The 11,824-nt window shown below is 42.9% G+C and overlaps 1 protein-coding gene across 2 annotated transcripts in view; it reads left to right on the top strand.

Annotated features, from left to right (window-relative positions):
• The first annotated feature begins 396 nt into the window (after window positions 1-396).
• The window catches only part of cpeb4b (cytoplasmic polyadenylation element binding protein 4b), a 32,181-nt gene continuing 20,753 nt past the window's right edge, over window positions 397-11,824 (top strand). Inside the window, exons 1-2 of one of the 2 annotated variants that reach the window (XM_034206705.1) lie at window positions 397-922; window positions 1,722-2,962. In XM_034206705.1, the coding sequence (XP_034062596.1) occupies window positions 1,769-2,962 (1,194 nt within the window). In that variant the 5' untranslated portion in view covers window positions 397-922; window positions 1,722-1,768. The remainder of the gene's footprint in view (window positions 923-1,721; window positions 2,963-11,824) is intronic. The other variant, XM_034206706.1, reaches the window with a different exon arrangement.

Raw genomic sequence — 11,824 nt, 5'->3', positions numbered from 1 at the left:
TCCTAAAATAATGAATGGCACATAGAATATACATAAATAAATAGGAATATAACCAAATGCATAGGAGCAAATAGGATTATAACAGAAACAGCTAGAAATGGTTTCATAGCTTTCTGTTTCATTTCCACATTTACCATGAGATCAAAAAGCTGAAGCAACGGATGCTCCTTCTCTGAGGCATTGCCATCCTTTCGAGGGGGGGTTGGGTATCTCAGTTTTCTCACGACCTGATACCGGCTGAATCGTGAAAGGACAGCACCGTGCTTGCTGGGTGGATCTTCCTTTTTCTTTTTTATCATATCTGACCTCAGTAGGCAGTACTTACGGATGGCATGATTGTATTATTGGTGCATGGGCTTTAAATGTTGTAGGAATAAGGCGAGGCTGCCGGCTCCTCCAGCCAATCAGATACCGAGGTGTGGCTCTGCGAGGGAGTGATCACGGTGCAGAGGGGCGGGGCTAGAAGCGGAAGTGAGTCTCGGCTGATCTCTCGCTGTCATTCGGCCACGGTCGGTTTCAGGAGAGAGGGGCAGCCCAAAGAAGCATACAGGAATCAGGCTTGCTCCGTAAGAAAGACAGTTAGCGAGAAAAATATACAGCAAATTAAGCGAACAATGAAACCGATCGTTTAAGGCTTGTGAAACATCTGCGGCAGGGTATATCTCACTCAGTGACACGTTAACAAAGCTCTTTGACCACACAGTCCAGATTAGAGGATAGAGAGCTGTGTCATTGAGCAGGCAGGACACGTCAGGAGAAGGGAGAAAAAAAGCTGACCGACTGCACTGTACGAGTCAGCTATCAAATCGTCTCTGAAAAGATCTGCCTGACGCACTCATTTTTCAAGGACACCACCTTTCGTTTTCGAACCGTAGGAAGGATCTCGAAAGACATCGCCGAGGTCGAAGCTGGTGATCAGAAGGTGAAAAGACATTTTTATTCTCCTGTATTCAGCCTGTCCAGCTAACTAGCATATATGCTAACGGTTGATAGCTTGCTAGCTAACATTAGCAACGGATGGAAATGTTAGCCGGCAAGCTAATTTGTCTAGTATATTTCAACCACTTGATTGTCGGCTTTTACCTGACGTGTACAAATGTAATATGAACAACTGACACTATTCATGGAATTGCTTATATCTGATACATTTTGAGTTTGGTCTCTGGTGACAGCTGTCAAACAAGGTCGAGTAATTTTGCTCTTAACGTTATAACGGTTGATTGTTAATTCTATAAACGTTCATTGATATGTTTTACAGCGGCGATCTGTTAAAGGTTGCATTGTGGGTAATTCATAATCTGTCAGTTGGTCTTTCCAAATGGAGATTGTGTCGACTCGACACAGCAGTGTTTCAAGCTATATTAGTGGCTGCCAGCAGCTCAGCTGAAGATTTACAAGCTGGCAACGTCACGGGGTTATAATTAGCTAAAGATGTAATGTTAACTGGTTGGCATTTTTAAACTGACCATAGTAATAAGGGCAGATTGTTCAGTGCTAGAATGAGCTCATTCATGACAGTGTTGTATGATCATTATCATATATCTAGGCATTCACAAAGGGAGATTTAAAGTCCCAACAGAAAAAAAATAATATATTTTATGTCACTAGAAAATGTCTATGGCCATCACCTAGTTGTTTCTAAATCCCTTGATCTATAGTGCAATGAGAAAGGCTGACTGCTAACTCATTGCCTGCCATCCTGTGTGCTCTTCTCTCAATAGGACCAAACGATCACGGGATAGCATTTGTGTGTGGGGGGAGAAAACAAATGGGGGATTACGGGTTTGGTGTCCTAGTTCAAAACAACACTGGCAACAAGTCTGCATTCCCGGTCCGAATCCACCCGCATCTGCAGCCCCCACACCACCACCAAAATGTGTCGCAGAGCCCTGCTGCCTTCATAAACAGCACCACAGCCGCAGGGAATGGCACCACAGGAGGCTCTCCCTGGCTCTTCCCTGCCTCTGCCACCCACAACAGCGTGCAAGACGAAATCCTGGGGGGCCAAGAGAAGCCCAAAGCACAGCAGCAACAGGAAATGCAAGAAACGCAAGAAAAGCAGCAGCAGCAGTTGTCCCCTGGGAGTCACCAGGAGGTTGGAAATGGTGGTGGGATCATTTCAGAACTGGAAAAAGCCCGGTCAGAGGATGCCAAGACTGACAACGGCACGTCTGAAGGAAGTAACGGAAAGGAGAAGCAGCTGCGTCTTGAGTCACCTGTCTTGACAGGCTTTGATTACCAGGAGACGTCTGGTCTTGGGGGAAATGGCCAGGTCCAGTCCAGTACAACCTCCTCATCACTTACCAGCTTCAATAATTGGTCAGCTGCCATTCCACCGGCGCCATCAACCATCATCAATGAAGACGTCAGCTTCTTCAACCCGGCCTCTGCCAACAACGGGCCCCTGCTGTTCCAGAACTTCTCACACCATGTCAGTCCAGGGTTTGGTGGGAACTTCTCCCCTCAAATTGGACCAGCGGCAGCCTTGTCCCAGCACCACCCAGCTCCCCCACCACACCCCCACTTCCAACACCCTCATAACCAACACCAGCAGCATCGACGCTCCCCGGCCTCTCCACACCCTCCTCCGCCCTTTCCGCACAGGAATCCGGCTTTCAGCCAGTTGCCGCATTTGTCCAACAGCCTGAACAAGCCCCCGTCCCCTTGGGGTCCAGCCAGCTACCAGAGCCCCTCTCCCTCCCCTGGCTCCTCCACCTCCTGGAGTCCCGGAGGAGGCTATGGGAGTGGTGGCGGTGGCTGGGGAGGGTCTCAGGGCAGAGATTATCGCAGAGGGCTGAATGGCGGGATGACCCCCATCAACTCTATCTCTCCACTGAAGAAGACCTTCCCAAACAACCATGTGGCCTCCCAGAAGTACCCTCGCAACAGTCCCGCAGGCTTCAACCCCAAGTCCTGGATGGATGAAGGAGTCGGCCGCAGTGACAACATCTTCCCCTTTCAGGTCAGTTTACATGTGATAGTATGCAATGGTGTTCATACAAAGAGACTATTACATTTTTTCCTGTGATGATTATGTACCTAAGCATGTTGTTTTATGTGTGGATATTTTTTAGCAGTGCCACTTGCTACCAGAATGATTAAAGATCACTGTGTCATTTGCTAGCTGTTGATTTTATTAAAGTATCTAGTATAGCTGCTATTTTTAGACATGGGGGGAGGGTATGGATTTACATGATGCATTTGTTACCGCTTAGAAATCAGTCCTTGGACTCTGTACTTCCACAGCTGTATGTCCCTGATGATGACTAATGTGGCACTGCAGTGGTGTGTGCCACGCACACGAGCTGGGGGGTTGTAGTGAGGAGTAGGGGAGGCATCATGGTTGAAGGGAAAAGGCGTGGAAAGGGATGCGGAAATGGTAGAGGGAGTTAGAAATATGGGAAGCAGGAGAGTGTGGATGGACGACCAAGGATGACAGAGACTGTGATGTAAAGAAAAATGTAGACATAATCATAGGACTTCTATTATTCTCGCCAGAAGCGAGGTCATTTTGTAGATTTATTGCCCGAGCCTAATGCCCAATGATTGTTCAGGATTATCGCTTAATGTATCACCTGGTCATTGCTGCCATAGGCTTGCATCCCCTTTTCAAAATGCCAGCCTATTCATGGTTTAATTTTGATAGCCGGGTCCATTCACAATGAAGATGGCGTGAATAATTGTATTATCACATTTAGAAAACAGCAAATACAATTGATGAAAGGAGGTAAAGGGAGCACAGAGATAAATTCATTTTATTGATCTAGCTGATGATTGATTTTGTCGGTCGTTTCAAGGAGGCGGGGGAGGAGAGAGTAGGTCTCCAACGGGCCCAGTTAGACCTGATTCCCTGATAAAAGGCTTCTTTAAGTGCTTTACATATCCTTTGCCTCCTGACCTCTGGGCAGTTTTCCTTGTGCTTTGTCAAATTAACTTCTGGTCAGTCATAGTTACCGGATTGCCATCAGTTTCCCCATTTAGTTTTTATCTTGGATGTAGATGACAGTATTAAATAGTCTGAATGCTTGCCTGTGTGGTTTCGGCTGTCGGACAATAGCCTAACAGCATTACTAATTGGTTTTAGACCACAAGTAAGGAAATACTTAATTTCCTGGCCATGCCCATCCATTGGGCAAGCCAAGTAAGCAATTTCCAACAAAATAGCAAATTGCCTCAGTTTATACTTTAGAAAGTGATGCCTGCTGTGACCTTTCAAGGAGTTTTCTTATCTCGACTTGCAATGAATGACTCACAGAGCACCACAGGCCAAACGGTAAGGACGCTGTGCTGACATGTCTCGGCATGTCTTAGGCATATTGTTGAATAAGGGGCAAAGCTTACCTTGCGAGCAGCAGTTACCATTAGCTAATTGCTGAAGGTAGTCATGGGGTCAGGTTTATGTTTGGCTTTTTCCAAATCATTAGGGCCTAATCCTCGTTCATGTTTTGGAGTTATATTATGCTAAAATTGACTCTTTCAAGCAGCATTCAAATTGACACTGTACCTAGGAACAGTAAATGGTTGTAAATGCTGTATATAAAAGGCTACAGATGAGCAAATCGTTTTTCCGTCCTAAGTGTGAATCTATATCCATTTTGAGGAATAGAGAGCCCCTCCTGGTAGTCCCCATGTTGTCAGATTTAAGCTAAAGCTTGCATGGCTATAGCTGCAGTATGTCATCACGTTGAATCAGATCAGCTAAAGTAGCATTGTCCTTCTGCCCTCTTGATACGGCAAGGACAGGTGGAGGATGGGCAAATAATGGCGTGTGCTTGTTAATGACTGATTATGCAGGTGTAACCAATTTATAAAGGGATTGCTAGTATAGCTTTGGGAAATTAGAAACAAATATGTACTGTTGAGAATTGAAGATATACGTTGACACTTAACCATTTAGGATTTATAATTTTAATATACATATTAGATGCTGTAACAAGCAATTTCTCTCTTTGTGACATGTTGTAAAATATTCTTGTATCATTTTATGAACCATATATCAGGTGTTTTTCTGAAATATTAACACATGGTATTCTCCCACTCCCTGTAATTGAATAGGATAAAAGTGTCATTTCGGTGTGATATATAGATCAGGTTTCAGCGTTGAAGCTGTCACAGTAGGAAACACTGTTCAATTATTACACAAGCCACCAAGTGTCAGGTTTATCTTGTCACAGTGCAGTTCAGGCTTTAAGATCTGCTGTCCATTTTATTTTCATTAACCTTTTAACATTTGATTGCCTTTGCTGACAAATTGCAAAAGACAAATATGTTATATCAATAGATTTGCTGAGCTGTACTGTACTCAAAATAGTTCTTGTCATGTCTTGTCGAGATCATGCACAGCTCAGATGGCTCATGACACATGTTGCCTCACACAAGGCAACCCCACATTTGGTAACTGAAACAGCAGCTACCGTACACATGAACTAAACAGAACCCATGAGAAACTGTCACACTGTTTCTCTCCAAGTCCTCTCCTAGCGTCTCCATTTAGCTCTGACAAGAGATGAAGGATTGGTGGCTTTTGCTTTGGAATTTCCATTTGATCTATTTCTTTGTACACTTTTGGACTAGATGTGGTTGTAACATATAGCTCACATAGACAAAGTAGATAGTTCATATTTGTAACATTTACAGTAAGATGCTAGTCAAACACACCATTAAAACAACAATACATCATTGGTGAGGTATGTTAAAACGGGTAACTGCTACAGTTGAGATCCCTTTCTTTGCCCACTTTGGCACCTTCTTAGAATTGCCTAAGGCTAGGACATTAGTTTTTGTGTATATGATCAATATGTAGATGTCACTTGAGAACCAGGCCATACGCCATTTGGTGGATATTTTATCCAAAATGGTGTACAGCACCATGGCACAAAGAGGGAGAAAATGTTCCAGTACTGTGGCTGTTGCTGCAGAAGGCTGGGCCACTGCTGTATTAGAGCAGCTTTAGTATTTGGGATGGGCTCCAGGCCAGGCACACTGCTGCTAACTGCTAATACACTGGTCAGCTAGTAACTAGCTTTAGGCAAGAGATTTGTAATTTTTAAATGCCAGCAAATCTTTTCTTTTCTTGCTTTTTTTCCTTTCTATCCATTCATTCGCTATACCTGCTTATACTTGAGGGGGCAGTGGGCCAATCTCAGCCGACACAGGGCGAGAGGCGGTGTACACCCAGGACCTGTATCTATCAGGCAACCATTTAAGCTCACATTTAAACCTATGGGCTATTTTGGAGTCACCAATAAAACTAACCTTTTTGATTCTAGGAGTCAACATAAGCTCCCACGCAAATTGTCTTTCTTTCCTTGCTCACTAATTCCTCACCTGTGAATTTCAAGGTCAGAGGCCTGGATCTAAGCCAGGACAGGATATTGTCTCAGTAAGCTGCCTGGGTAACTGTTGGTTACAGCTCCCTCCTGTCTGTTTGTGTAGCTTAGACATACTGCAGCCTTTTACAGTGCTGTAGTATGAACGTACTTTATTAAACTACCTCCCCGTGTCTGCAGTGGAAACACCTGTTGTCAGATTTGATCGTTCTGTTTCCTTTTGACATTTCTTATTCTTTTAAAGGCTGTCTAATCAATGTGACGGGTCTTTAGGCAAGTATCAGATATTATCCAGTGATTTTCTTTACCCATTTATGACGTGTGAAGTACCTGATAATGTTGAGGCTTTATTTTAACGCAAGAAGCTTCCTTTTTCTCGGGTAGCCTTCCTTCGGTTATTCGTGAAGTGTGCGTGCAAATTGTCTTGCGTGCAAATTGTCTTGCGTGCAAATTGTCTTGCGTGCAAATTGTCTTGCGTGCAAATTGTCTTGCGTGCATGTCAACTAACAAATGCTCCTAGCCTTTAGGCTCTAGAGGCCCCAGGTTTCAGCCATTGCCATTGGTGTTAAATGAGAGAAATGTTTTTTACACTAATGAGTGGCCTAAGCTTTTCTGGCAAGCACATAACTCTGCTGCTCATACAGCCCCATTGTGCTATTCTCACAGCCTCGAAAGACGCTCAGAAACGGGAAATAAGAGAGCGTGTGTGTGTATGAATCTGCACATGCCCATGAGTGCATAAGCCCAAATTAGTGCCTGGCCTATGTCTTCTGCCATGTGTCTTAACAAAAGAAGAAGACAAAGCAGAATGTATGCAGGAAGTGTCGTATTGTATTCAGCCCAGCTCAGTAAACACAACAAAGGTGTCGGTTCAGTCTAAGTCCCTGCCTTGATCACTCATCTTCCACTAACACACACACACACACACACACACACACACACACACACACACACACACACACACACACACACACACACACACACACACACACACACACACACACACCACACACACACACACACACACACACACACACACACACACACAGCCGACACTAAGTAATAGGTTGTTTTTGACAGTTGGGGCTTCTTAATGTCGTAGCAGGCCTTTGAGATTCTTTGACCAGGAAGAAGCGTAATCGAAAGCATCAAAAGCTCAACCTGCTTCCCTTTCCTGCCTTCCTTTCTTCTCTTTTTACTTTTGCCGTAACTCGCCACTAGCTTTGCCTCTCTCGGTCAGCCCCTTTCTTTCATCTGCCATTTCCCCCTTCCCTTCTTTGCTCTGGGTTTCCTCTCTCTCCCTTTTGTCTCGGGGTTAGATAAGATGGATACAAAATAAGGAAAAAACATCATCCTTCTCTCGAATGAATCTAAGGTGAATTTTAAATAGTTGGGCGTCTCTCAAAACCTAAAAATCATACTGCACCCAAATATATTTTCTCATGTCCTTTACCCTGTGACTTTCTCCACTCTTCCACCCTCCCTCTACTTCCATTTGTCATTAACAGGCAGGTGACATGGAAGATTAATGTTGGAGTTAATCACCCCCAGCATGCTGTATTTAATCATTTTTATTTTCCTATATGTCATCAAAATATGTTCGAGGTTGCCCTCCCTGTTAACATTAAAACATGCATGAAGAGCTCTGTTACTTTGCAGGTCATTTGACTTACTCTGTTATTTAACCATTTTAAACAAATAAAGATTTAAGATGTTTCATTTTATTAGCTTTCAGGATGTTTTTTTCAATCAAGATTCTCTATCATTGCTGTGTGAGATCTGTTGGGGTTGAGGCTTGGTCTATTTGTGGCTTGGTCTAGGTACAGATTGCACGATATGACACAATTCTTTTCTCGATGAATCCCTTAATTATAAGTAGCACATCAAAACAGATGTTGATGTGCCAAAGACCAAAGATATTCGTTTTTAAAGTAATCTAAGGAGGAATATATTCAGCAAATAGTGGAATTTTGGAAAGCTGGAACCATGAAATGTTTGTCATTTTAGCTTGAAATAACTTAACAGATTCATCAACAATGGTTCAAGGCAGCTCTAGTATCCTGCAGAGCCCAGGAAGCATTGGCTAAGTTGCATTGTCCAAAATGTTCACAGTACTATTTTGTTAGGTCTCTCAGGTGAGCTGTTTATAAGATCATTCCTAGTATAGGGTTAGGAATGCACTTTTTCATGCAGTCTAAATGTAATGACTTTATATCGACACTAATAAATGAACCCACAGGTCACGTTTCATTCCTCCCACAAAGCCCACACAGGTTTATAGTTTTTGTGCACATTCTCTGATCCACTGAGCCCACGCTGCTGCTTTTCAAATTGATTACATCAAATGAGATGATTCACTCTCTACTTGTTTAAACCCAGTGCTTTTAGATCAGGTCAGTACACATTTGTTGATCCAGGGTCAAACTTTGATGTGCTGGTTAATCCAAATCAATCCATCATTATTCAGGGCCACTGTGAAAAAAAAAGAGGATGTTTTTCGCATTTCTATTCCATTAACTTCAACTAGATTGGGTTATGGTTATTAAATCCGTTCTGCCTCCCCATGTATACCGGGCTACATTTGACTGAAGCCACCAAATAACACACCATGTACTGCCATGTCCTCTATCTTTATACCTATGGCCTTGGGTTAGAAGCTTTTATAGATAGATCTGATGTGGGCTGCACTGTAAATCCTGTGTGTCTTGCCCACAGCTAATCTGTTTGTGTGTGTGTGTCTCTGGATGTAACGAGTGACTGTGTGTGTGTATTTGTGCAATCCCTGCAATCTGTCAGGGATGAGTACTTTGCTGGTCAGCTGGCCAGTTGTTGAGAGAGAGAAGGATGTACCAATCTGATGATTAATCATCCTCTGCACCTCTCCAGGCTAATGCTTAGCAACTGCAGAGCACAAGCCAGACCTCATGTCCGCCATACTGAGCCCATCTCAGCCACAAAATGAATTCCTTTTCTCCTGAAGCAATATCATCGGATTACCTTGCAGTGCTACATCAGCCAAGATACATCTGTAATTGTACCAAGGAGATGGTACAATAGAGTATAATGACAAATAAGAATAAATGATTGAAGCTGTAAAAAAACAAACCAGGAAAGGCTCCTGCGTCCGGCTCAGTTTTAATAGTATACTTCAGAAATACCATAACTAAGAGCCATATTGCACTTTAATGCCCTGTGTTTGTCCTGGGTAATGTGCTCAAGAGCTTGCTTTAGATGTACTCACCAGTGGGTTTTATGCTTCCCCCCACTAAGCAGTCCTTCACTTGTTTCTTCTTCTCCTGTCTTTGAGTTTTTGGTTTATTTGACCTAAAGCAATCGCCTAAGTCCACATAAGATACTGAGGTGGATATGAGAAAATAGTCAACCTAGTCTGGCCTATATCCCTGTATTGATATTTGTTTAGAGGGAGAGTGTGTACTTCTACCCATGTCATCTCTCTGTTAGCATGGTTCCTCAGTCAGTGTGAGAAAACCGGCCAAAACCCGGATGAAATGTTGGCTACGGCTGTGGATTGTTGGCCGTTTCATGGGCGAGTAGTGTGTGCCAGACTTTCAACAATTGGTCTTTGGTTGATCAGATAGTAAAGCTATTGGATTTCGGGTGCAGGCACCAGACAGTAGATGAGAAGATAAGCTGCCTGCCTGCCCCGACCCTTGGTCATATGACGTAGTTCTGTTGTTCTGAACCCTTTAGCATTTGACCCCTGTGGAGCTCATTGAGCAACAAGGTTTGTTGTGAGCCTTTCTTCCCAAGGTGGTTCTGCTCTCAGACTTTTCTCAACAGACGTTGGCCTAATGTTTGTATGAACTGGTTTCTGGATAACGGAGTGTGTGATCGAGAGGTTATGCATTGATGTATTTGTTGGAAAAACAAAGTGGTGAATGTAGAGGGATTGAACATTCAGATAGGTTACTTTTAAGTTGACAGATGTTGGGTAACTCTTGTTGTGCAAGGCCTGTCCATTATCAGTCAGGTCGAAGGCAGAGCTGATCACACAGTGTTTGTGTCAGTATGTTTTCAGACTGACTTTGACAGAAAGCTGCACATTTCATTATGTACTATTATTTTGTCAGGATTGTAGATTTTCTTTTGACTTCTACTTGAAGATTTTAATTTACAGGCGTTCGAGTAATGTCACACTTTATTCGTATTGTGTTATCGTTAACATCAGCCCACAGTTGTCGCCTTTTGTTTTCTTCATACATGAGATCTCAAGTAGGGTGCACAATAGACCTCAATCACACCTTGATGTGAACTGCTTCTACACCTGCTTATTATTTTCAAACTGGAGCACATAATTGCTGTTTTGGGAATGTTACATTTCTCTTAAACTATACACCAAATTAAGTTTCTTTGTTAAAAAAGACTGGAAAAAAAAGACTGGCCGTGTTGCTGCAGCGTGAAGCTTTATGATCTATAACACCTCACTGTTCACAAGTTTCAAGACATGGCATCATCAAAAAACTCACGTTTCATTATTTGGTCTGTCAGCATCTTGCCAGACTCAATCTAATCTAAGCGGATGTTTTCCAGACTTAAATCTAATAGCAAAAAATGTTCTCATGTATTGGCACGGCTATTTTAAAAGCATGGCTCTTTAAAGTCCAGCAGCCTCTCCTTCTCCCTGTGTTAAATATTTGTACTCCAGTGTTAAATTGCTCATGTGTGTGTTTTACAAATACTGCATTTACATCACTATATGTTTACATAAAAGGTTATTATTTTGCAAGACAAATAGTTTAAAAGTATTTTATCACTACATGTTTGATACAATGGGTATGATGCAGAAAGGAAAAAAACTGTATTTCAGTCGTGACCAGACAGTTAGGAAATACAATAGTCACCATGTAGGGTTTATTGAAAAACAACATTATCCAGAAGAGTCTCTGTGCGGTGTGAGCGCTCTGACGCATAAATGAGGAATACACAACTTTAAAGGTATTTCTGCTTTTAGGGTGGCATCGGAGAATAACGGGAACATCGGGGATAGACGGAGGAAGGAATGGGCAATCACTCATGTGATGTTGTGGGGACATTTAGCGCTGACTGTAAACATAAACAAGGAGAATATACATACAATACTATAGTCTTCACTGTGGTTGTTTTGGATACAAGGAAGCCACAATAGTTCATCAGGTTGTTATCATGTTGTTGTCAAAAGCTGCGCTCTTTCTGTTTGGCTGAGGTGGAGTCAAAACACAAGCCTTATCAGCATGGCACTTGGAGAATGTGTTTGTTTATGGGCCCGTGTTTTTGGTGCCTGCATATATTTTGTGTACACATTCATGGTTGTGATTTCTCTTACACATATGTGTGCGTACACATAAACATTTGCAGTATGGAGGGTATGCCAAGGTTCCCCTGTTTGTAGGTGACAAAGCTGTTGCCCAAGAATTGGCTCGCCTCCTGTTTCGTTCTACTGCTGGTTTTACTGTTGACTTCCATTACGATGCATTTATAGCTCAGTTAGGTTGTCG

This window comes from Gymnodraco acuticeps, unplaced genomic scaffold, assembly GCF_902827175.1.
Source record: "Gymnodraco acuticeps unplaced genomic scaffold, fGymAcu1.1, whole genome shotgun sequence".
In the NCBI taxonomy this organism is placed as follows: Eukaryota; Metazoa; Chordata; class Actinopteri; order Perciformes; family Bathydraconidae; genus Gymnodraco; species Gymnodraco acuticeps.
Note: the sequence above shows the minus strand (reverse complement) of the source record. Positions and strands in the feature narration are given on the sequence as shown.